Source organism: Phyllostomus discolor, chromosome 14, assembly GCF_004126475.2.
Source record: "Phyllostomus discolor isolate MPI-MPIP mPhyDis1 chromosome 14, mPhyDis1.pri.v3, whole genome shotgun sequence".
In the NCBI taxonomy this organism is placed as follows: Eukaryota; Metazoa; Chordata; class Mammalia; order Chiroptera; family Phyllostomidae; genus Phyllostomus; species Phyllostomus discolor.
The window spans coordinates 37454344-37479839 of NC_040916.2; the positions used below are offsets into that span (position 1 = coordinate 37454344).

Consider the following 25496-nt stretch of genomic DNA (forward strand, 5'->3'; position numbering starts at 1 on the left):
AGACAGTCGGAGCGTGAGGTCCGAGGACAGCGCGCCTGGCCAGGCCAGAGCAGGGGCTGTCCCAGGGAGGCTGGGCTCCTGGGTGATTACGGATGTGGGGGGCTGCTTCTCCCCAGCCTCACAGGTCTGTTCCCAGGCCCTGGGACTGGGTCCGAGACACTGTCCCCTCTTGGGGAAGCTTGGTCGTGATCGGGGTTGGCAGGGGTCCCACTCACCTCCCCAGCCGGGTGTCGTCCTGGGCTGGAGCAGCGCTCATCCGAGTACCCCCTCCTCCCCACGGTTCCTGAGTGGGCCGGCTCAGCTCCCTGTTATATATTGCTCATCGCTAACCAAGCTGTGAGCTCTGGCAAGGAGCACATGTCACAGCCCTTCTGCGATCCTCCCCTGGGGTCCAGTGCCCTTCCCTGCAGGCAGCAGGGGCCCAAGAATCGGTTAACTATGAGCAAAGCAAAAGGTGTGCACACGGGCCCCGCATCCCTTCCCAAGTCCTTCCCCCCACTGTGCTTCCGCCTTAGCTCTCGTTACCAAGGTGGTCTGGTGTTTACACACTTAGGTTGTTACTGTCTCTCCCCCCGCCCCCGCCAGAACGTACACTCATGAGGACAGGAGGTTTTGTTTTGTTCGCTGACGTCTCCCCAGTGTCTAGTCGTCTTTAAATAAATAAATGAATTTACAATCGCACATCTGTCTCTGGGAGTGGGCTCGTACACGGATGTGTCAATATGTGCATTTTTCTTGTTGTGCACGCCCGTGGGGATGAGTGTGGGAGCGTGCGTGTGACGGGGAGGCTGGAACACCTTCCACGCAGTACTCTGGCTCTAACTAGGGCAAGGGAACAGCTCTCAGCTCTGCCCCAGGAAGCCGGCAGCCGACCTCCGGCAGGAGGACGGTGTTGGTGTCGCATCGCAAGCTGATGTCGGGTCCGGAGGCCGTGGGAGGGGCTGGGCAGCGCACACACCAGCTGCTCTTCTCCTTCCTACTGGCTCACCACCAGGGTCCTGTCAGTGGCAGAGCTGCAGAGTGAGGCCCAGGAGGAAGAGGCTCTGGGAGGAGGGGGAGGGATCCTGGTTGGGCTCCTGCTGGTGTGAGACCAGCTTGGCCAGAGGCCGGATCGCTCGTGGCCCTGGCCCCAGGCCCCTGCCACCGGGAGCGGAGGCACCCACGGGGACTCAGATGCATCCTGGGTCCATCGCTCTGTCCGCTGCTCGGCCTCCTCCTGCCTCTGGGAAAGTGCACATGGAGCCTCAGCAAGGCCTCCGAGCAGGAGAGGGGTCCTTGGAAATCAGTGGCCGTTTCCACTTCTTGTCACCCTGGCTCCAATATGGGAAAGTGTCCCCTCCAGCTGTCCAGCTGGGCCGGTGCATCTGCTGAAAGGAAGCCAGGGACGCAGACCCAGGCTGTCAACAGAAGCACAGAGGACGATGTCTCCCTCTTGTTTGCTGGGAAGTCGCTCTGTGCCCAAAGCATCCCTGCAGGGACAATTCATCTCTCTTCTCTGGCTTCTAAATAGGGGGGAGAGGCCAGGACTTGAACTTGGAAGATCTGTCTGTCGTTTCTGAGGAAGAACACTCCCGCAGATGGAGAGGAGGAAAGGATGGCAAATAAGCCCTATTATTATTCTCTTCTCTCTGAGAGAGGAACAGTCATTCAAGTCCAGGACAATTCTCCACCCCGGGGGTCCGGCCCCAGCCCCCACCCCTCAGCTGGCTGCCTACATCAAAGCCAGTGCCTGATCGTGGGGGATGTGGCTGCCTTTGCTTGGGGTGCAGACTGGGGGTGGAGAGGTGCGTATGTAATCCAATTGTGCCAAGCTCATTCCGGACTTATGTAACTTGATCGCTCCGCTTAGAGCCCGACCTTTCTCGGGTTTGGGGTCTGTCTTCATTACTTTCTAGAGATGAAAGATTCTCCCGTTCTCCTTTGTGGCACTTCTTTTAATCTTATCTTACCCTGGGCTCTATTAAAGCAACAGATTGTCATATCAAATGTACTGTATTGTTTAATCATTTCCCACGCAGGATCGAGGTTCGCAACGTGTTTACAGAACCAGCCCCAGCACTTGGAACGTGGTGAGGCTCCCTGGCTCGGCTCTGGGCTCCCCACAGCCGGCGCCTGCGGCTCCCGTGTGTGTGCATCTCCCGTGTGAAGCACAGAGCTTTGGCCCAAGCAGATGTTCGGCTGGGCGTGGGGTGGCCCGGGAAGGAAGAGGCCACCCGGGGTGTTGGAAATGCGTGTTAATAAAGCCATTGCAACAGGCTCCATCGCTGCGTGGGCCAGTCAGCTTCACGCTCTGCCACGGCCGTGAGCACAGCATGAGAGAGAGAATTTGTGATTATCCGGGATTTTTCAAAGACAGGAGACAGAGGGCGTGCCGGGAAGGGTGGGCCTGGGGCTAGGCGGGGAACGAGCGAGACTTAAGCTCAGGTGTGCTGGGGTCCAGGCCAGACGCTGCCGCCTCCGCAACAGCCCGGCTCCTCCCCGGAATTTCAGCCACTGGCCGCCACATGTGTGCACTTGGTGCGCCAAGCCTGGGGAGCCGCGTTTTCACAGGAGTGGAGACGCCGGCTTTGGAGGAGGGGTCTGACGCCGCCACTCCGGGTGCAGTTCCAAGTACAGTCCTGCTGGGGTACCTGGCGGTCCCCTGGAGACCCGTCCCCAGCTGTCGGGCTGCAGGCCCCCTCTGGCCACGGCTGTAGCACTCCTGCTCTGGGGGAGGCCGAGGGAGAGCAGGGAATTCTCACACTCAGGCCTTAATCCCAGAGCAATGGAAACTGGGTTCACAGGGCAACCTGCACGTGAATGCTCACCGCGGAGAGGAACCCCAAAGTGGGCCCGGCCCCCGCTGTCCCTCCGCTGGCGGAGGGTTACGCGGACTGCGGCGCAAGTGCATCCTGGCGTCCGCGCAGCCGCAGAGGGACGACTACACGAACACACATTGGGAGGGGTGTCCAGGAATCCGGCAGATCCAACAAGTCAGCTCCGAAGGTTGCCGCCTTTGCGAGTCCATTCATGTGACATTTTTGAAATGAAAACAATTTATAAATGGAGGACGCGCTAAGGGCTGTCAGAGAGAGGTTAGGGACAGGGCGGTGGTCGGGTGGGAGGGTGTGATTGCAAGGGGGTGGTGGTGGGTGCAGGAACCTGCAGAGGTGCTAGTGGTGTGGAAACCTTGACGTGCACACGCACAGCCAGCCTGGCCGATAGCGTCAGCGTCCATGCCCTGGGTGTGACCGTCTAAAATAAAAGGGGGAGGGGACCAAGTCCCTCACTCCAGATGCTCCCTGCGCTCTGTCCACTGTGCGGCCTCCTCATCCGATCTCCGAGGCACCCGGCTCAGAGAACTGTCTCGGAAGCCGTCATGGGGTGACGTTAGTGGTCATTCCAAGCACAGCAGCCGGGAGGGGGCGGGTGACGACTCGAAGCCTTCACCTCCGAGGCAGGTGGGCTGAGCCGCTTGACTCCTGGGTATGCGGTCTGGGCCGAGAACCAGCATCAGCTTCCCTGACCCCCATCCTGTGCCATCTCTCCACGACCCACGGAGTGCCCTGGCCCCGCCTTCCTTGCCTCGTGGTGGCAGATTCTAGAAGCAGGCAGTATTCTTGCATTCTCTGCTTCCCCCCCCTCTCACGGGAAGCCCAGGGTGAAAGTCGAGAGAGACAGACTGAGCAACCTTGAGGAGAGACAGTGTCCAGGGAAGTGGAAACACGGTAAATATTTACTTTAACTTGGGGGGGGGCAGGCAGAGGGGAGAAGGGGGGAGCCTCCTCTTTAGTGGAGGGAGGAGTGTGCCAAGCTGACTCCTTCTGGGCTGTAGTCACACAGGAGGAGTTCTGCCGAATCCCACGGGGAAATGGCCACTATGCCACACCACGCGTGGATGAGATGCTCTGGGAAGCAGGTGGGGCTGTGGGTGTGGAGGGAAAGGGAGCTGCCGAGAACACGGCTCAGGTGGGACTTGTCGTGGGTGCGGCCTTGGCCCCCGTGTGAGCTGAGGATGCTTTTGAACTTCACCTGCTAGGCCGAATACCTGAGTGACCCCTAGCCCTCACCTGTGGTGGGGGGGGGAGCTGCTGCAGGCCCTGGCCTTTTGAGCCTCAGGCTCCCAGATTTGGAAGGTCACCCCAGTGTCTCCCTGCCCCTCGCTCACAGGCACAATGAGTGTGGAGCTTGCTCACGCTGGCCCACTGGAGGGGACAGGGAAGAGATGAGACTTCTATTTCTGGGGCAGCTAGCAAGGGAAGGGGTGGGGGAGCCCTGACCTTGAGTGAGGAGGTAGGAAATGGGCGCTGGGAGGCAGAGGGGACAGCACAGGGCAGCTCAGGCCTGGCTGCAGCGCAGCCCTGGGTCCAGATGAGCCCAGATATATCTCAGCCCAGGCGGAGGAGGGAGGCAGCGGAGCAAGGAGGGCGTGGTCACAAGGTCACACGAGAGGGTGGTGCTGGGATCTGGTGTATTATTATGCGATTCTGCTGCTGCATATTCTGCTGTGGAGCACTGGGACGTGCAGACGAGCACGCTCTGCACGCTCTCCGGAGCCAGCCCCTGGGTGTGTGGTGGCTTTAGCCCAGCGAGCACGCACGGATCCGTTCTGAAAGCCTGCGCTCCTCCGACAGGCCGGGGGCCCGCCGCGTGGGGACCACCCCAGGAGAGGAAGGCCAGAGCAGGGGCCTGGGGCGGGGGACGCAGCCCAGCTTCGGGGCAGGGACCTGGCACACAGAAGGTGCACAGCACATGTTTGAGGGGTGAATTCACGAAAGAATCGAGTGAGGACGCGGAACCTCAGGCCTCCAGAAGTGACCCTCTCCACGAGGTCCTCCACAGCCAGTGTGCCCGGAAGGTGCCCCTGTAGGATGAGATGCTCTGAAAGGGTCAGAGCGTCCCCTCAGTCCTCCCCTTTCCTCACGAAAGTCACAACCTCGAACCTGCACCAGCCAGATGCACTAACAATGCGGATGAGCACTGCCGGCCGGTTTGCTCTGGATGGATGGGCGGGGGCTGGGGGGCCGGTCAGCAAAGTCATCCAAGCCTTCTGCCATTTCTGCCCACTCTGTGGGCGAGGGAGGGGGCTCACCCTTCCCTGCCTTCGTCAGCAGGGCACACTGGACACCCCCAAACTTCTGCAGGCCGCATGGCTATGCTCCTGATCCTCAGGGGCAGCGCTGTGCCTTGACCCGAGATACCCCGAGGTCCTAACGCCTGCTGTGCCATTTGCTTTGAGCTCAATGGCCTCCGAATGTTCTCCTTTCAGAGGATTCATTTTTCTTTTCAGCAAATTTATTTTTGTCACCGTGCTTTGTATAGGCTATTGTTGGGTATTGAAAAGCGATGATGTCCCTCAGGAAGCTCCTGGCTGGGAGAGGGAGGCGTCAGGGGCACTGCCGAGTGGCGGCTGCGGCCTTGGAAGGGGAGCCGGGGCGGAGGAGACTGCCCAGACTCTCCAAAGGGGAGGCAACCGCCCCCTAGGGTGACTGGGGGATGACTGGGGGTTTGCTGCCCTTTGCAGCGGCGGGGGCTGAGAGGCGGGCGCGGGCAGGTAGGAAGGGACGCGGAGCTGCCTCTCCCAGCCGGAGGCCGTCTGTGCCACGGCTCTCCCAGGGGCTCCAGGCCGGGCACCCGCCTGTGACAGGGGCCCAGGCAAAGGACCAGGGCCCTCTCTGGCCCAGCACCCGCCCCGCCCCGGGGCGCAGGCTCACCTTCTGTGCCCTGCGTTTGTCCGCTCTCTGATTCTGGTGGTAAATCCGGCTGAAGTTGGAGACGATCACGGGCACCGGCAGGGCGATGACCAGGACGCCGCTCAGGGAGCAGATGGACCCAAAGATCTTTCCAGCGATGGTCTTGGGCACCATGTCTCCGTACCTGAGGCAGAGGCAGAGGCGGGGGTCAGGGAGGGGGGTCACCCGGGAGACAAGCCAGACTCCCCTGCCTGTCATTCACTCATCCACTCGCTCATCCATCCATTCACGCACTCAACAACCGTTTGGAGTGCCCACTATGCTCAGGCACTGGGATACGGACTGGACAGGAGCAGAACAGACAAGATCCTTCTGTTCCCGGGGCCCACGTGCTACAAGGGGACGACTTGTGGTTACTGCCGTGAGGGGAGCAGGCGTGGGCACCGTGCCAGGCTGGGGAGTGTGGTCGGGAAAGGCCTCTCTGAGAGCATTTCAGCTGAGACCTGAACAGAAAGGGTCCAGCCGTGCAACACCCTTGGGGAAGAGCGTGCGGGCAGAGGGAACGGACAGTGCAGAGGCCTTGAGGCAGGAGGAGCTTAGCCTGCTCTAGAAAAGGCTAAAGAACCAGCAGGGCTGATGGCAGGAGGCGGTGGGGGTGGCAGGCAGGCAGGGGCCAGACCACGAGGCGTCCAGTGGGCCGCAGTGAGGAGTGTGGGTCTCACCGCAAGTGCAGCGAAGAGCCACGGGTGAGTTTTAGGCAGAAAACGGTCTCATTTGTGATAACAACATAACCTGTAATGAATCCGCCTTCTACTGATGTGGATATTTGTAGTTTACGAAGCACTTCTACACACTGACCGCCCCAGAGCCCCACCACCCTGTCGCCGATGCGCGGCGACCGAGGCTCAGGGGCGGCTGTGGACGGCCCTCGTGCGGTGCGGGTGCAGCTGAGATTGAAACCTGCTCCTGCTGCTCCCGTCCCTCCCACAAGCCGCACCGAGTGAGGGAACCACAGGCGCCGGAGCGCAGTCCCCGGAGCCGCGGCGCTGGCTCAGCTCAGAGCTCCGAGACAGTCTCTTAAGTACTTCACACCCTGGCAGCGGCCCCGGGGCCGGCTTGGCCTGGGTCCCCCTCCGCCCCGGGCAGGCAGGCCAGAGCCTGTCTCCTCCAATCAATAAGACACTCTCCCGCGGTCAAGTGTTTAGCCTCTTCTTTATCGAGATAATTTAAAGGCTGTTTGAAGCAAAGAGCAGGTGCCAACTCTCTTGACCGAAGCCAGAGACTCCATCTCCCCGGCTCCGGGCCCTCCGGGCGCCTGGAGCAGAAACAGCTTAGGGTGGCCGGGGACTGCCACTGCTGAAGCAGTGAGGCTCGAGGTCGCTTGTCCTGAGGGGACCCCCGAGTCCTGGGCTCCCTCCAGGGAGGATGTGGAAGGGGGCTGGGTGAGCGGATGACCTCATTCGGGCCTCGGACACTGTGAAGGCTCCTGTCCCGGAGAGCTGTCCTCTTTCTCCTTCCAAGTCCAGGCCCCCTGTCCTGGCTCCAGGTGTCTCGGTCACGCCACTGGCACAGAGGTTCGAGACAGCTCCCTCGGGGAGCTCCGACGCGGGGTTTGCTTCTCTGCCACTGTGCTCAGCACTGGCCCCCAGGGATGCGGTCAAGAACTCGGTGTCTGGAGTTAGACGACCAGGGTTGAGGGCACATGCAGCTCCACCATCATGTGACTGTGTGACTCTCGGGAATGCTCCTCCGACCTCAGTGTCCTGGTCTACAAAATGCAGACAACGAGAGAACCCTGGGTCCTAGTGCTATCGTGACACACCCAACTGTGTGATCAACAGAGACCATCACTTGAACCTGGGCATTCTGGTCACCACGGTCTCTGTTGCTGGGAGGCCCCGAGAACGCAGCCGATGGCCCCACGTTCCGAAACTCACAATGAGGAGGAGAAGGGGGCTGCCCTGCAGAGGGGAATCGCGCCAGCTGGATTCCCAGACACTGCGACGGAAGGGCGGCCACTGGGCACGAGACTGTGGGAGGAGCCAAAGCAGGCAGCAGAGAGAAAGCGTTAGGAAGGCTCCGTGCCAGGGGGGTCGAGGCTGGTGCCGAATGCCGAGGGCGACGGACAGGCTGGCAGGAAGGATGAGGAGGAAAGCTAGCCCCACTGCTGGGGCAGATGGTCTGCTGCTGGCAGCAGACGACGGAGAGAACTAGAACAATGCAACTCTGCACGCTTTGCCTTCTCCACGGGGAGCATGGGATGGAAAGGCCGGGGCGAATGTGGGTAAACAGGATCCGGAGCTGGAGAGAGGGAACGGGAGAGCAGGCCAGCGCTCAGCTGTCCCCCGAGGGTCCAGATCACAGGACGACCCTGATCCCACCCCCGAGACAGGGGGCCGGTTGTGGTGCCTCTGTCTGTGATTGCTGCGAAATCGCGGAGCCACAGAGAGGCACCGAGAGACTAGAGAGGGAAGCTGTTGTGTTGGTGTATTGAGAGAAGAGGAGAGGCGCCCGAGAAACCACAGACCGACAGGCCTGGCGTCCATCGATCCTGCCGTCCAACTGCTGGCAGGACCCGAGAGCAAATTACTCAGTGGACAGCTGGTGCATGCTTGGAAACTAAGCTGCATTGGTGGCACCAAGCTTGTGTCTTGCCAAGTGAACCTCATGCCTGGCTCTGGGAGGGTTAACTGGCTGGCAGACTGGGGGACGGCTACAGGCCTCCTGCGTCGTGACTTTCGCAAGCTGTGCTCTTGGCCTGGTTCTTCATGCCCTTGGCCGGCCGAAGGGGGGTGGTGGGGATGGCCGTGTGGCTGGCAGGGGCCAGACAGCCCTCGCCGTGTCCTGGGGCTCCTCAAAGAGTGCCGACGGTGGGTCCTCTGCCAGCAAAGGAAGTTCAAGGTCTTCCTGTTAGCAGGGTCTCCTTCAGCGGAAGAGTACATGAGAGCGAGACGGACCTGCAGTCCGGTCTCCCGCGGTGTGTTCCGGAAGTTTTCAACAGCTCGTGTCCAGCCAGAGGGCGGCAGCAGGGCTTGATGATTGAGAGAAGAGACTGGTGTCCAGTTCGGGGCTGGGTCCTGGCCCCACATGACTCACTAAATAATTGAGTGACTTTAGCAAAGCCATTACTATTTTTTGACTTATTTTTATCGCATTTTTCCATCACCATCAACCCCCTTACATGTCTTCCACCCCCACCCCACAGTCCCCACACTGCTGTCCGTGTCCATGAGTCCTTTCTCCTTTTTGTTCAGTCCCTCCACGCCTCGGCAAAGTTATTTAACCTGAGCCTCTGCCCATATAAAATAGGCATGATAGACTTACCGTATTTTTCGGACTATAAGACACATGTCCCCCCCCCAAATTTGGGAGGGATAATGGTTGTTAACGCTGCTGTTGAGTTCTGTTTACATTTACATTGGTGAAATATTATGTTATTTATGTTATTAGATATTTTACCGCATTTTTTGCTTAGAAATTTTTTTCCTATTTTCCTCCTTTAAAACCTAGGTGCATCTTATGGTCCAAAAAATGTGGTAACTTAGAGGGTTGTGATGATTCTGAGATAATTCAAGAGCAGCGCTCGATGCCTTGTCTGGGAAAATGCAAATTCTCCACAGGCCCCCCCCCCCCCCCCCGCCCCAGCGTGGTGGGCCCCTCCCCCACCATTACGATGCCAGCTCTGTCCAGAGGAGCCTCCAGATTCTTACAAAACCTCCCCTCTGCCCCTGCCCCCACCGGTCACAGCAAGTTCAAACTGGGTCAGAGAGTTCCTTTCCTGGATTCATTTTTAAAGAATATTTTACTTATTGATTTTAGAGAGAGAAAGGAGAGGCAGAGAGAGAGAGAGAGAGAGACAGAAAGAAACATCGACTTTTTGTTCTACTTACTTATGCACGCATCAGTTGGTTCTTATATACTCCCTGACCAGGGACCGAACCCACAACCTTTGTGAATTGGGATGATGCTCTAACCAACTGAGCCACCTGGCCAGGTAGCTCATTTTTTAACGGTTTTATTGAGACATCATTTACACACCATAACATTTGCCCATTGAAAGCATACACTTCCATGGTTTACTGTATTTACAGAGTGGTGTTACCATTACCAGTCTAACTTTAGAACATTCTCATCACCCCAGAAAGAAAGCTCACACCCATTAGCCGTCAGTGACCTTTCCACACCCCAGCCCTAGGCACCCACCAATCCACTCTTGTGTCTAGGACTGCCCTGCTGCAGTGGCTCCTGCACAGGGGACGCTGGAGTGGGCGGAGCCGACTTCTCGCTCAGCTCCGTGCACTGGGTGCAGGGCCCGCCCACGTGGTTGCACGCGTCAGACTCCACCCCTTCCTACGCAGGAAGAGCACCCCCATCGCGTGGGGGCGCCACCTTTCGTTTTATCATCAGCTGATGGACATTTGGGTGGTTAGCACTTTTTGGCTGCTGGAAATAAATTCTGCTGTGAAAACTGGTGAAAAGTTTTTGCACGGGCACGTTTCTGTTTCTCTAGGAGTCGTGTGGTGACTCTGTGTTTGAGAGTGTGGGGAACTGGCCGTTTTCGAAGGTGCCTGTGAAATTTTACAATCATAGTAGCAATAACTTAGGGTTCTGATGTCTCCATATTTAAAAAAAATATTTTATTTATTTATTTAAGACAGAGGGGAAGGGAGGGAGAAAGAGAGGGAGAGAAACATCAACGTGTGGTTGCCTCTTGAGGGTCTCCAACTGCAGATCTGGTCCACAACCCAGGCATGTGCCCAGACTGGGAATCGAACCTACAGGCCCTTGGGTTTACAGGCCTGCACTCAATCCACTGAGCCACTCCAGCCAGGGCTGATGTCTCGCTCTTTTCACCCACACTGGTTACTGTTTGCCTTCTGGCCGCAGCCGTCCCACTGGGTGTGAAGTGGTGTCTCACGGTGGTTTTGGTCTGTGTTTCCCTTGCAGCCGATGGTGTCGAGCACCTTTTTCCTCCCTGGATTCTCACCTGGGAGACCAGATCCACCTCTTTCAACAAAGTTGAAGCTGTGACAAGGAAAGCGCGGGGCCGTTGGCAGCCACGCTGTTTGCTGCGGGAAAGCTGGGCTTTCAGAAGGGAGGAGGCCACTGACATGTCGGGGGGAGAGCTGGGAGGCAGGTCTGCCGGAGCTCCGGTGCCTGTCCCGGTCCCTCCCTTCGGACCCCACGAGGATAAGGACGACCATGACGGTGATGACCAGACCACTGCTGACTATTTTTAAGCCAGCTCTTCACATTTCTAAACGCCAGAGCTCCTACGAATTGAGTTCATTAGGAGTCAAAAGGATTTTAACAGGTTGTAATCGTGGGTGACGCCAGCCTGATTAATTTTAATGAAGATAAATGACAACAGCAGCATCTTGACGGAAATAATCAAGACTTGCGGAGTCACGGCAGAGACCAGCTTAGACGGCGTCCGTGTGAAGCTGGGGGATTGAACTTCAACTCAGCCACCAGGGTGAGGCAGCTGCCAGAGCTCAAGGCCACCTTTGCCTGGGCAGGTGCGAGCATAGTCTCCGGGGAAAGAAAGTGGGTGCTCACCCTCTGCTCCTTGAGGCAGACCCCTTCGGGGCTTCTGGGTGGGGTGGGGGGGGTGATTCTGGCCACTGTGCATTCTGTGGGGCTTTGAGGAGCTGGTCCGTGGCCAGAGAAGGGAGGCTGGGATGGTGAGCTGTCTGGGGACACTCAGAGGAAGGGGAATATTTGGGCCAAAGGAGGGGAGAGTAACGGAAGGACGGGGGAGTGGACGATGGGCGGAGCCTGTGCTAGGAACTGCGTGTGCATTTCGGGGTCTTACAACGATCCAAGGTGGTAGGGTGAACCCCGAGGGGATGAAGAGCTGGAGTCCGGGGAGGACGGGGCCTTGCTCCAGATCCCTCAGGTAGGGCAGAGGCAGAACGGGCTGGGTTAAAGCCCAGGCAGGTGTGTCTCTGTGGCCCTGCTGCATCCTTCCCATCCTGCTCCTCGGGGTCGGAGGGGGGAGGGGGAATGGGGTTGGAGAGGGCTCTTGGGAGCCAACTGGGGCTCACCCCTTCTCTCGTCTCCCTGCCTCAGTGGCAGAAGCACGGTGTGGCAGTTGACATGTGGACTCTGAGCCCTGGCCAGGTGGCTCGCTTGGTTGGAACACAGTCCCATACACCAAAAGGTTGCCCGCAGGTTTGATCCCAGCCAGGGCACATACCTGGGTTGCGGGTTTGATGCCCGGTCACGGCGCGTACAGGAGGTAACTGATCAATGTTTCTCTCTCTCAAATCATTGTTTCTCTCTTTCTCCCCCTTTCCCTCTCTCTAATCAATAAACATATTCTTGGCTAAAAAAAGACTGGGCATCACAGCACCTGGAGCGAATCCTGGCCCCGCCACCCTATTCACCCGGTGGCTCTGGGCACACTATGGGCCTTCTTTGTCCTCAGCTTCCTGGTGGATAAAATAACGGCACCCCCAGCACAGGGTGACCGGGAGGAGGGATTCGATGAGTGGCTGTGTGTGCAGCGCTCGCTTCCAGCACACAGCGAGAACTTCAGATTATAAGCATTAAATAAATCCCAGGCTTAACCCTCCACTGTTTCTAGACCAGGCTTCTCGGCAAAAGCCTCTTAGCCAGACTTCTCTTCCCACTGTTGTTCCCTTTTAATTTACAAAGAAGCATCTTCTTAAGATGCAAATCCAAGCGAGTCATCCTCCTGCTCAAGGCAATTCGGTGCACGTGGGTCGACTGTGAGGGAGGGACTAGACCCTGCTCCGCCGTGTGGTTGCGAAGACACAGCCCGTCACACAGCAAATGCTGGCGACCCAGCAGCTGACTGTGAGGGTCAGGGCCGTGATGGGCGGCGGGCCCCCCGGGTCCCTGCTGGACATGCCTTGTGGCCTCTCTGACCTATTTTTTTCCTGTTAAACTTTGAGGAAAGAGAGGGAGGAGGAAAGGAAAAACAAGAAAGGCCCTGGCCCCAAAGACATTATTTTGAAGCTGTATCCTTGTTTCGGTTTTTGTCTTCCTCCTCTTGTGTAAGTCAGGACTCTGGTCTTGCTTTTCATGGCTCGGTGCCTGGAGGAAAGTAAGGGACAAGAAAGCTCCTCCGGGAGGTGACATCCCAGGTATAGGGGTGCTCCGGCGCTCACCCCAGACAGTGGGCTCACCCCCAGAGTTGAGCTTGGGCCACGTGGAGGCAGCTGCCTGTCCCTGACCAGGCAGGACTCGGGGCCACGGGCCTTCACTGCCCACCTCTCTCCCGCTCGGCAATCTGCAGTGATGTCTGGGCTGTGGCTAGAGCCGGCAAGCTTGCCCTCCTAATATGGAAGACTAATTAATTTGTATTAGGGCTTAGGGATAATTAAACTTTTTATCTGAACTTAAGCTGCACAAACCACCCGCCTTGTGCAATTAATTGCTGCCTTTACTTCCTCCTCCAGGTGCCGAGAGATAAGCGGGTGCCAAGCCCCCCCGTCCGATTCTGCCGCTCCTGCAGGGGCAGGGCCGCCTGCCTGGTGGGTTCCATCTGTCCTGCAGGCCCCGGCGTGGCCCCCAGGGTCCGCCTGCTTTGAGCTCAGCCAAGGACACGTGCCCCAGTCTTGACAGGCACGCTCTTCTAGAAACTGGGCTTTCTCTGACCTGACAGGTGTGGCTCAGTGACTTGGGTGTTGTCCTGCAAACTGAAAAGTCGCCGGTTCGAGTCCCAGTCAGGGCATGTGCCTCGGTTCCAGGCCAGATCCCCAGTTGGGGGCGCACGAGAGGCAAGCAGTCGATGTGTATCTCACACATTGATGTTTCTCTCCTTCTCTCTCTCCCTCCCTTCCTCTCTCTCTCAAAATAAATAAATACAATCTTCGAAAACAACTAAAAGAAACCGGGCCTTCCCTAGTCCCTTCTCCCAGATCTCAGCCCCCAGGGGACTTGTCCCCAGGGACGAGTGGAGGCTGACAAGGAAGAGCTGTGAGGAGCAGCTCCCTCAGAGACCCAGTCCCCCAGGCCCGCGCCGTCTGCTCCTCCTCCATCTGTTCCTCACGACAGCCCTCCCCTGGGGCCGCTTCGTGGCCCCTGCTTCCCCGGGCCAGTGAGCGTTTCTCAGCAAGTGGCGGGCCGCCTCAACAATAAAGGGGGCGCGAGCCAGGACCCCCAGCCTTTGCTTCCTGCCAGCGTGGGCTCGAGCTGCGGAAGGGAGGGCTGGGTCCTGCAGAAAGTAGGCAGGGCCCCGAAGTCTGTGCAGCAGAGGTGGGGGTGTGACCAGGGTCAGACCGACGGCACTCCCAAAGGTCACAGTCGTGAAGGGGACAGGGAGTTAAGGCGCAGAAGCTGGGGTGGGTGGGTGTAACCAGACAGATTCTCAGGGACAGAGTTTGTGGGTGGTGCAGACCGTGTGTAAAGACCCGACCCCGACCCCGTCGGCACCCCGGTTCTCCTGGGCCCCAGCTGGGGTGGCCTTGGGGATGGTGGTGGATGGAGAAGCGGTGAGAGGCCCAGGCCAGGACAGAGCACGGCGCTAAGTGGCCAGTGGGCCCTGTGCACAGCCACCAGGGGTCCCCACTCACCGCAGCAGTCTGCCCGCCACTGCCCACAGGCAGGTCCAGTCTGCAGCAAATGCCCTTTCCGGGTCTGGCTGGGCCCTCCTTCCCTCGACCCCGTACTGTCCAGTACCCCCCTCCTCTGGTGCTCTCCTTCCCCTCCCCCACCCAGGGACCAGGAGACGGCCTTCCTCTTCCATGAAGCTTTGTCTGAACTGCACTCGAGTTTCCTTGTTTCAGCCTCGGACCCTAACCGGGTCTTAAAGGGGCTTGCTGGGTGACGAGCGCACCCCCACGGGGCACGGGAGGCCTCTCCTTAGTGGCCTTGCAGCCTCTGCTCCCCCCAGGTCCCCGGACAGGCCTCCGAGTCAGGCAGACCCGCGCTGAAGCCCTCACTCTGCCTCCTCAGAGGAGAGCCCTGGGGCATCACCGGCTCCCGGCCTCAGTGTGCCCTTCTGCAAAATGGCACCACAGCGACCTGCCTGACAGGGCTGGCGTGAACATCACGTCCGAAAGCTCTTTATAAACTGTGGGGGTGGCTTCGTTATAAGGAGGGTCATGAATGTGAAGCACTTCACTGCATGTGTGTGGACTGCAGTTACACACACGCATAATTAGCTGTGGTTGCATGTCGCATTGCTATAATTCTGTGACTGTGTATAATAAGCACTTCTAACTGAGCTCCGAGTTCCTCTCCTGCCTGAAACAACCGGGTCGCCGGCAGGCTCCTCACGGCACCAGTCTGCCTGCCTGTGACGTGCCCCCGATGTCCCTGCTCTGCCTCGGGAGCCCCGGGGCCGTCTGCCCCTCCTCCCCCCAGCACACAGCCGTGTCCAAGCTCCCCAGGCTCCCGGCTCCTCACGCCACCCGGCCTGCGCTGGCCGCTGTCATGTCACCCCTCCCCGTCCTCCCCTCCCTGGACTCCGGGTTGTACGCCTGCCTCTGGCTCTAGCTGCGCGGCCCTGGGCCGGCGACTTGGCTCTCTGGCGCTCCTGGGCCGTGGGACCAGGAGTCACGCCTCTGGACAGGGGACGGCCACCGTGCCTCGCGCAGCCCAGGGCACGGCACCTGCCACTGCCAGGTGGGGGTCTGGCTGCCCTCTCGATCGGACGCTCCATGAGAGCAGGCCTGGCGTGGTGCCAGGTGCACAGTAGGGCCGAGTAGCACTAACACCATCGTCTCGAAGATGGGGGTCTAACTAATCTCAGCACTTCTGCTGTTCAGGACAAATGATGGCACTTTAGGGGGGCAAACAAATTCAGTCATTTCTAAGGCAGGGCGCCTGCAGCGAGACTATATTCCTGGGTCCCCAAGGCACTCAACTGCCACCTCTGACCTTCAAACCCTGCTCCAGGTGTGGGGCCCGCTGAATGTCGTTGCTGAGCCGCGGGAAACCCAGAGGAGTCCTTCCGCCTGCCATCCACGCTGGCCTCGAGCTCAGCGCTTCTGGGTCTGGGCTGACTCCACTTGGGTGCTCTCCGAGCCTTGCTCATGCCCCAGAAGTGGGTTTTGTTTTGTTTTGTTTTGTTTTGTTTTGCTTTGGAAGGTGGCCGGGAGCTGTGGGCTGGACTCCACGCTGCCCGACCCCCCTCAAGGCTGGCTGGGGGGATGGGGGCCCGACCCGTTTGGCCTCCACCTTTGGTCTCTGGGCCTTTGCTGGTCTCTCTCTCTCTCACTCTCCACTTCTGGGGGTGATGCCTTGGGGGCGTGACCCCTGAGGGGACAGTGCTCTCCCGCAGCCTGTACCAGTGGGTTTCCTCTCGGCATCACTCCCCCCCGCCTCCCCGCTCCCGCCAGCCCCGTCCGCCCGTGTGAGCTGGTGACAGCAGGGGTGTGGCCTGCCTGGGCCACATTCACGCCTTCAGCGCCAAGCACAGCACGTGCCAGGTACCGGGGTTTGTTCCATGTTTCAGGAAGAAACGAACTGTTATCTGGTTCTCTCTTAGCCTCTCTTGGACCCTCATGCCCAGCCTTGGACCCTGCCGGCTGGTCGAGCCAGCCTCGCCTGGGCTGAGATTTGCTAGGGTCAGTTAGGGTAGTTCCGGGGAGACTAGAGGTGGTCCTAGTCTCCCAGGCTTGGAGCTGCCGGGCGTGTGTGTGACTAACAGCATCCCCACGTCCACCAAACCCCAGGTGGACACAGCACCGCCTCGTCACCCCTCCAGAGAAACACATAGTGTCACATACACACACTCAGACCAGGTCAGAGCTGGAAGAAACCTTAAAAATCACCACTCCATGCACACACAAGTATTTATGGGGGAAATGACACACCTCTGGACTGGCTTCCACATGCTCCAGGGAAAAAGGCAGAGTGAGGAGAAACACGATAAAACCAGGCAGGCGGTTTCATCTACCACCCTCCGCTTTCATACATGCTTGACGTTTTCCATAATCAAAAGCTTTTAGTCTTCTTTTGGTCAAGGTGGCAGTGTAGACAGACACGGCTCACCTCTCCACACAACCACATCAAAATTACAACGAAACTATAGAACCACCATCACTCAGAACCGTCAGAAATTGAGCTCAAAGAAAGTCCGACAACTACGGAACTAAAGAAACCACATCCATCCCGACTGGTAGGCGGGGCACAGACGCAGTGTGAGGTGGTCCCACCTCCGTGTGTGGTGGATAAAAACTTGGGAGGGACATCTTGGGAGCAAGAAATTCCAGCCCCACACCAGGCCCCCCAGCCCAGGGTTCCAGTGCCAGGAAGATAAGTCTCCACAACTTCTGGCTGCAAAAACCAGCAGGGATTCGGTTGGTGGAAGAAACTTCTGGAGTTTCAAGCAGTTCCTCTTAAAGAACCCACACACGGACTCCCCTACCCAGTCTGACTCCCTCTGAGCTCCAGCCCTGGGGTGGCAGCTTGAAAGGCACCAGCGGTGTGCAGGGAGAGACTGAAGTGTCTGGCATCGAGGCGAGCAGAAGCCATTGCTCCTTTTCTAAACCCTCCGCCTGCAGAGCTGGCAAGCTGGAGCCATAGCTGAGACTCCATCCACCTGGCTAACACTGACCCGCCCTGGAGATCCCCAGAGACTCCGTCCCATGTAATTTATGGGTCCCCACAAGCTGCTTTTCCATATGAATGGCTGGTCTTGGCTGGAACAGGGGGCCTCAGTGAGCCCCAGACCTGGCCCCAGCAGCAGCCAGCCTAGATTCACAGCTTGGCTTCACCTGGGAATCTCCAAGCCCAGTACAAGTAGCAGCCATCTCAGATTGCTTTATAGCCCAGGCAGGGTGGCTCTGGGCAAAACACAGATTGGGGCTGACCTTGGCCTGCACCACCGGGGAAATCCCAGGGCCAGAACACCCAGTGGACAGCTGTAGACCAAGATGGAGTGCCACCACCCTGCCCCTGCACAGCTGATCCTCCACGGAGGGCGGAGGGTGGAGGTCAGTGGTCACAGGCAATCCTTGCAGCTGACTGGCCTGGGTAAATCCCTCCCCTTGACCTGCCAACAGCAACCAAGGCTCAACTACAAGAGAAGGGTGTTCTCAGCCCACACAAAGGGCACACCTTGAGTACCCAGCTTGGGTGATGGGGGAGGCTATGCCACTGGACCCTACAGGACACCTACTACATTAGGCCCATAATCAAGACACAGAGTCAAAGCAGCTCTACCTAACACATAGAAACAAATGCAGGGAGGCAGCCAAAATGAGGAGACAAAGTAATATGGCCCAAATGAGAGAACAGATCAAAACTCCAGAAAAAGAGCTAAAGAAAATGGAGATATGCAATCTATCAGATGCAGAGTTCAAAACACTGGTTATAAGGATGCTCAAGGAACTTGGTGAGGACTTTAGCAGCATAAAAAAATCCAGTCAGAAATTAAGGGTACATTAATAGAAATAAAGAACAATTTATATAGAGAAAACAGTAGAATGGATGAAGCCAAGAATCAAGTCAATGATTTGGAACATAAAGAAGTGAAAAACAACCAATCAGGACAAGAAGAAAAAAGAATCCCCCCCAAATGAGGGTGCTATAAGCAGCCTCAAGGGCAACTCCAAGAGGTCCAACATTCACATCAGAGGGGTGCCAGAAGGAGAAGGGAAAGGGCAAGGAACTAGAATTCCATTTGAAAAAAAAAAAGAAAGAAAACTTCCCTAATTTGCAAGTCCAGGAAGCACAGAGAGTCCCAAACAAGATGGATGCATAGAGGCCCACTCCAAGACACATCATAATTAAAATGCCAAAGGTTAAAGATGAAGACAGAATCTTAAAAGCAGCAAAAGAAAAGATGTTAGTTACCTACAGGGGAGCTCCCATAAGACTGTCAGCTGATTTCTCAAAAGAAACTTTGCAGGCTAGAAGGGATTAGCAAGAAATATTCAAAGTCATGTAAAGCAGGGACCTACAGCCAAGACTGCTCTACCCAGCAAAGCTATTAGTTAGAGTGAAAAGGCAGATAAAGAGCTTCCCGGACAAGAAAAAACCAGAGGAGTTCTTCATCACCAAATGATTATTATATGAAATGTTAAAGGGACTTTTTGAGAAAAGAAGATCAAAACTATGCACAATAAAATGGCAATAAACACAAATCTATCAACATTTGAATTTAAAAACAAACTAAGCAAACAAGAAGAACAGAGACAGAATCATGGATACGGAGAATATTTTGATGGATGCCAGATGGGAGGTGGGTGCGGGAGAATGGGTGAAGAGGTGAGGGGATTAAGAAGTACAGATAGGTACTTACAGAATATCCATGGGGATGTAAAGTACAGTATAGGAAATGGAGTAGCCAAAGAACTCATATGTATGACCCATGGACATGAACAATGGTGGGTGGGGGATTGCCTGAGGGAGTGGGGGTGCTGGGTGGAGGGAGGGCAAATGGGGAAAAATCAGGACAACTGCAGTAGCACAATCAATAAAATATACTTTAAAAAATAGCCCTGGCTAGTGAGGCTTCGTGGATTGAGTGCCAGCTTGCAAACCAAAGGGTCACTGGTTTGATTCCCAGTCAGGGCACATGCCTGGGTTGCAGGCCAGGTCCCCAGTAGGGGGCGCACGAGAGGCAACCATACATTGATGTTTCTCTCTCTCTCTTTCTCCTTCCCTTCCTTTCCCCTTTCTCTAAAAATAAATAAATAAAATCTTGAAAAAATAAAAATAAAAATGAAAAAAGTTTTAAAAAACCCAAAGAAGTTACAGGAAGAGCCACCTAATCCAAACCCCCCCTTCAGAGCTGCCGGAAGCCGCTGCTCATTTTCATGCATGACGGCCAGCCCTGCCAACCCCTCAGGGCTTATTCAGCATTTCAGTTTCATCCGAGTGGGGCCCATGCTGGAGGCTTGGTTCTTTTATTTATTTAACTCTCACCTGCAGGCATGTTTATCAACTTTTTAGAGAAAGAGGAAGGGAGAGAGAGAGGGAAACATGCCTCCCATAAGCGCCCCAACCGGGGATTGAACTTGTAACCCTTCTGATGTATGGGGCGATGCTCCAACTAAGCCACCTGGCCAGGGCTGGAGTCTTGCTTCTCCAGGGCAGGGCTGCGCCCTTTGCTACTCCGTAGCCTCCTGTAGAGCTTCAGCTAGGGCTGGGCATATGGGAAAGCACTCGTGAACATCTGTCGGCGGCCGCTGCCTGGCCCTCACCCCTGGACCTGGCATTTCGGTCCTGCTCCATCCTCACCCCCCCGCCCTCCCGCCCCCAGCTCCTCTCTGGCTCTTGCCAAGGATGCTCCCCTGTTTCCTTCGTAATCAGAGCCTTCGCTCACCTGGCAGCGTGCTTGCCTCGTCATCCCATATTTAACTTCATTAGATCTGAGCAGAGGCATGCAGGTGTAGCTCGGGGTGGGGGAGGTGCCCCAGGGCTGGCAGGGCCTGGCTCCCAGGCTCCCCCACGCTGGAGGGAACTAGAACCCAGAGAGGGGAGGTCTTGATCCCCAAAGCACACAAGCCGCAGATGGCAGCGCTGGGATTGGCGCCCGGGAGGTCTGCCCCCAGAGCCTGTGCCCTTGACCACTAACTACCTCTCAGTGAGGGAAGGACAGACAGAACAGGTAGACCAGGCTCTGAGGAGGTTCCAGGGCCTGCACGGCACTTCCCCCTGGGCCCTCCAGGGCCTGGCGCACGGCTGATGTGGGCCACCGCAGGGTGGGTGGGCGCCCACCGGAAGGGCAGCGGTTTCTCGGCTACAGAGCAGAACCCGGCAGCGTGGGGAACGGGTGGCCAGAGAGACAGTCATGGCTTATTCACGTCCTTTCTCTTCGGCACAGGGCCCCTTTAAAAATGACTCAGTCGCGTATTAATCTGGTTGAGACAGCCACCCCTACAGGGAAAAGAAGAGGTGGGAAGTGTGCTCAAGGGGAATGCGTGCGTCCCAGCCTCCGTGCACTGGAGGGGGCCACGTGGGGACCCTGCAGGGTGGACGTCTCCCGGGGCCCGCCACACAGCCACGGGCATGCCCCAGTGCCAGGCTGGGTCCCCTCATGCCTCCGTCCCCCAACTGGCTTGCCAGCCCGCCCTCTCTGTCTGCCAGCTGGCGGGGTCCCCACTGAGCCCCGTCACAGTCAGACCGACACACACCCTGTGCGTGGTAATGAGACTCCTCTGTGGACGGTGTGAAAACCAATCTCAGGAACAGGACCGAGTGCAGAGGAGAGTCCTAGAGGGGCGCATGGCCACCCCCATAAGGGGCATGGCTCAGCTGAGGCCTGGAGCCTAGGGAAGGAAGCGAACTGCTGGAGAGCAGGGTTCCTCTGGGGAGGGGAGTGGGGAGAGGGCAGGGGTGTGGGGGTTCGAGTCCGCTGCTCGCTTGGCTTTCGGGGAGAACCAAAGGGAACACCCACACCTGCAGTCATAAAGGCAGCAACTGGCTTGTGGAGGGGGGAAAGGTTATAGCGTGTGTTCATGTTTTTATAAGTTCAGAAGTTGGAGCCCAAGTGTTCCGGAGAGGCTGCTGGTGGCAGGAAGTGGACAGGGGGCACAGGAAGAAGGGAGTGAGGAATGAGCGTTAGCCATTCGCTCTCTGAAGCCTGGGTCTGGCCCTCCTCCCAGGTCCTCCCAGGTCCTCCTGCCAAGCGACAACGTCACGTCCCCACGGGCGCTCTGCTCCCTGAAGTACACGGGCTGCAGCCTGGTCCCGGCTGCTGGGAGGCTCGCCTGCCTGCTGCACACTCCAGCTCCAGGGGCCCACGTCTGTGTCCCCGAGAACAGGGTCCCTCGAGGGGAGCACGTCTGTTTCAACAGTCCCCTCCCTCCCCCCCCGGGGAGAGTGCCGGCTCAGCCGGCCTGGCATCCCAGTGAGGGTTCTGCTCTCTCTGGGCTGCATCTCCCGGTGGCGCTCGCCGCCCAGCCCTCTCACACTCCTCCGAACTCGGCACACGCCTGTCAGGGCCCCTTCACGTCACCTCCCTGCTCCCCTCTGCCGCTCCCGCTCCCTCCCGAGCATGCCGCAGAGGGAGCCAGGGGCTGCGGGCTCAGAATAATCCTGATTCGGCTCCTGAGTCCTCCGCTTGGGCACCACTGGACTTGGGCGCAATGTCTAACCCTCGTTTCCTCCTCTGTAAAAATGGGACTCTTTCTATCCGCTCCCTGTCAGGGGACGTGGGGCAAGGCGCGTCCTCCCCGGGTAACAGAAAGCTAAGCGGTTTGAACGCGGCCCTCTGGGGGACAAGCACAAAGCTTGAGGACACACAGCCAGCGTTTTCTCCCGCTCATCAAGGTGGTAACAGCGTAATGAGGGCTCGTCGGCCGGCTTCGAGGAGGCAGGGAGAGCTTGGAGAGGGAAGCACTGGACAGCGCCTGTGCCTGGGAGACATCGGCGGGTCCAGAAGTAACAGTGCCACGGATGAGCTGCGTCTTTTGCGGCCCCTCCTGCCCCCTGCCCGAAGGTGGGAAGCCTGAATAAGCGCTCTCCGCCTCCCTCCAAGGCAGGACCCTGCGGGACTTCACCCTCAGAGTGACGATGAACCAGAGACAGACCCTCCCTCTCACGGACGGACGTGCAGCCTTGAACCTGGGGCAAGGAACTCGGGGTACGGGGGCCTCGGACTGGCGGCAGCCCCAGGGCTCGGGAGGAAGAACCTTCTCCACAGGTGACTCCTCCCCACGGTGTTCCAGTACACGGACCAGCACAGAGCCCAAGGTAACCGAGACACAAGGAAGGAAGACATTCGGGTTAATTGAGGGATAATCAGAGTGAAAACCTGCACAGCAGACTTCCAGAAACACGCGAAGCATTAGAAGGATCGCCCACAGACAGCTCTGTTTACGACTCGAAGGGATAAAAGGCAAGCTTCAAAATTCTGTCGGTGAATGAAAATTAAAACGTGATGGAGCAGTTTTTAAAAAATGCAAAGACCTGGCTGGCATAGCTCAGTGGGTTGAGCACAGGCTGCGAACCAAAGAGTCGCAGGTTCGATTCCCAGTCAGGGCACATGTCTGGGTTGCAGGCCATGACCCCCAGCAACCGCACATTGATGTTTCTCTTTCTCTCTCTCCTGCCCTTCCCTCTCTAAAAGTAAATAAATAAAATCTTTAAAACATGCAAAGAGAAATTCTAAACCTAAGGCTGCATGACAGCCAAACCCAAGTGCCCGGTGGGTGGGCTGGAGCGTGGACTGCACGTGGCTGTCGGTGCATGAGGCGGTGGCGCGCTGCGGTGCGGAGGAACCGCCTGGACCTCAGCGCGCAGGCCGCACTCCGCGCCTGGCAGGCTGAAGTCAGACTCGGCAAACACCGGTTCCGCTCCTGTCCCTCTCTCAGGTGCCGAACAGGCCTCTCTGGTTTCGGGAAACCCTTTCTGAGTCACTCAGCATGACATCTGCTGCTCCGTTCCCTGAGCGTTGTCGGCCTCTTCGTCCCCGTTCGTTCATTCACGTCGACGGGGACTCCTTCATTTCCGCGGACCAACCAGCGGAAGAGCTACAGTCAGACCCGAACTCGTCTCCTGGTCCGCAGACCCCTCCCTCCTCTCGGCCGCGGTGACGCCTAACGGCCCAGGGTCCTCACTACAGATACCGCTGCAGGGAAAGGGAGCCAGGAGAATTGCAGAACACCGTCTGCTCCCTGGCCCTGCTCCCCACTCAACGCTGGGTCAAGGCCACTGCTGCCCGAGAGCAGCTGCAAACACTTCCAGGTTCGGGGTCCACAGGGACGGTCGACCCTTCCTCTTCCAGCACAGCCTCTGGCCTGGGCTCACTCTGGACATTCCGCTGAAAGTCAGGGAGTGGGGGTGGCTCTGCATGGCCATCAGTGAGACAACGAAACCACCGCCTCAAGGAGGATGCTGTCAGCTCCGCGAGGCAGTCAGTCCTCTGTCCTGCGGCCCCTGCTGTTCAGGGACTTCGGCAGCCACGAGGGGGCCTTGGCAGAGATGCCCCCCAACACCGCCCTGGAGCACTGGAGCAAGAGGGACAGGGAGGCCGCACAACCCCAGACCCTACCCCCCACCCAGGTCACCCTGGCCCCCTGGCCCATGGGACACAACCAGACAGGACAGGGGCAGAGCCAGGATGGTGGCGGGTCTGGCACGGATTGGCTCTGGGGGAGACAGAGAGGAGAGATGGTCTGGGAGCCGGGCTGCTGTGGAGTCTGGGGGAGGGGCACTGGTGACGAGCCGGCAGGGACCTGGGGGCGGGTGCTGGGGGGCCGGGCAGGCGCGTGGTGTAGGCGACAAGGAGAAACATCATGTATTGATCTGTAAGAGCCCCAGGGACGACAGAATCCAATGTCCTGGCCTCACCCGCTCTGTTTCAACAGCAGGAAGTTATTTTTCTAGACTTAGAAAAACTGTCTGTCCTTTCTCGCACGCGTGTGTGTGTGCGCTTGCCCTCACACCCTGACCTGCACGTCAGATCGAGGGTCCTCCAAGGACAAGGGCCCACGTCTCAGTTAAAGCCCCACGGCCTGGCGGCCTGGCTGGGTGGCAGGGCCTCAGAGCGATCAGCTCAGGGCCGCCGCCCTGCCCTCGGGAGCCGCACGCACCCCTGACGGCACCCACTGTTCCCCGCCTGCCCCAGTGCCCTCTTCACCCCCCGATGGGTATCGGGTCGGCCACGATGGGTATTCACGGCTCCGACGGCAGCACCGGAAATTTCAAGCAAGAGCCGCTTCCTGGCCGGGCCTCGCCTGGTGAGGACAGGATATTGCTGAGACGGAGGCTGGGCAAGCTGAGCCGGCTCTCGCCTGCCCTTTCTGCCCCGGAACAGGGAGCAGGGACAGCGGAGCGGCCAGCGGGGCAGAGGCCCCCTGACTCGACTTGTGGCTCCTTCCTGGACATGCTGGGTGAGTCTTGGGTCTCTTGCCGCCCCCTTAGCTCTCCTTTCCTGCTCCTGATTCGGGAGTTGGTTTGGTGCCTGGACCAGTGACCGTTCCGTCTCTTCCAGGTCTCGGTCCCACAGCCGGGCCTTTACCTCACTGGAGCACGCAGGCCCCTCGGGCTGGGGCCGCACACCTTGGCAGGAGTGGCTGCTGGTTGCCCTGAGACTCCGTGGGGGGCCGTGGAAGGAGCTCCATCCGCCAGCTTTGCCCTGAGGCTGCCCCCGCAGTCCCCGCTGCGCACAGGCTGACGTGCCCTGAACTTCTCTCCACGCGTCCGTCACGGCCAAGGGGACGGCAGGTGTCTGAGCACAGTCCCTTCTGTTCGCAGTGACGATCTATAGCCAATTAGCTGAGCCCGGTACGGTGGGAACTGCCTGTCTCCAGCCCGGAGCCAAGAGCGAGCCCGGTGCTTCTCACAGACGTCTCTGCGAAGGGGGAGGGTGGCGTGACCTCCCAGGCCCTGGGAGTGGGCCTGCGGCTGTCAGCCCAAGGCTTTCATAGCAGACAAGGCCACGGAACATTCCACAGGACAGCTTAAAATAAGCGTCAACCTTGGCCATCGCTTTTCCAGAGTGGGTCTGGGATTTCACGTGCAAGAGCCAGACTTTCCCTGGGGTCTCACAAACTGGGGCTTCTGTTCCGAAGGTTGCGGCAGATGGAAAAGGGGGCAAGCCCATAACTGGGGGCTAGAATAATTGGTCTCGGCACACACACACCCCCTCCAGCCTCAGCCTGTCGCGCCCTCCCGCCGCTTGGGCCTCGGGCAGGCTGACTCACACAGCCGGCTGGGCTGCAGCGCCGTCCCCCGCACCGCAATCGATATTCAATTTAAGCTGATTTTTTCTGTGTGAAACTGTTGAGTGAGGGGCGAGGGGTTCTGGCTGGCGTGATGGGGGGGAGGTCCGGGTCCAAGGCCACCTGCTGTGTGAGCTTCAGCGAGTCCCCGTCCTCTCCGCGTCCTCTCGCCCTCATTTGCTCAGTAGTGTCAGTGACCCCTGGATCACGTGCGCACAGGAAGAAAAGATTC

At 58.2% G+C, this 25496-nt stretch overlaps 1 protein-coding gene across 2 annotated transcripts in view; it reads right to left on the reverse strand.

Moving 5' to 3' along the window:
* The window catches only part of KCND3 (potassium voltage-gated channel subfamily D member 3), a 185524-nt gene that overhangs the window by 8974 nt on the left and 151054 nt on the right, over positions 1-25496 (reverse strand). For both annotated transcript variants that reach the window (XM_036016001.1, XM_028503278.2), the window contains exon 3: positions 5694-5856. In XM_036016001.1, coding sequence (XP_035871894.1) covers positions 5694-5856 — 163 coding nt within the window. The remainder of the gene's footprint in view (positions 1-5693; positions 5857-25496) is intronic.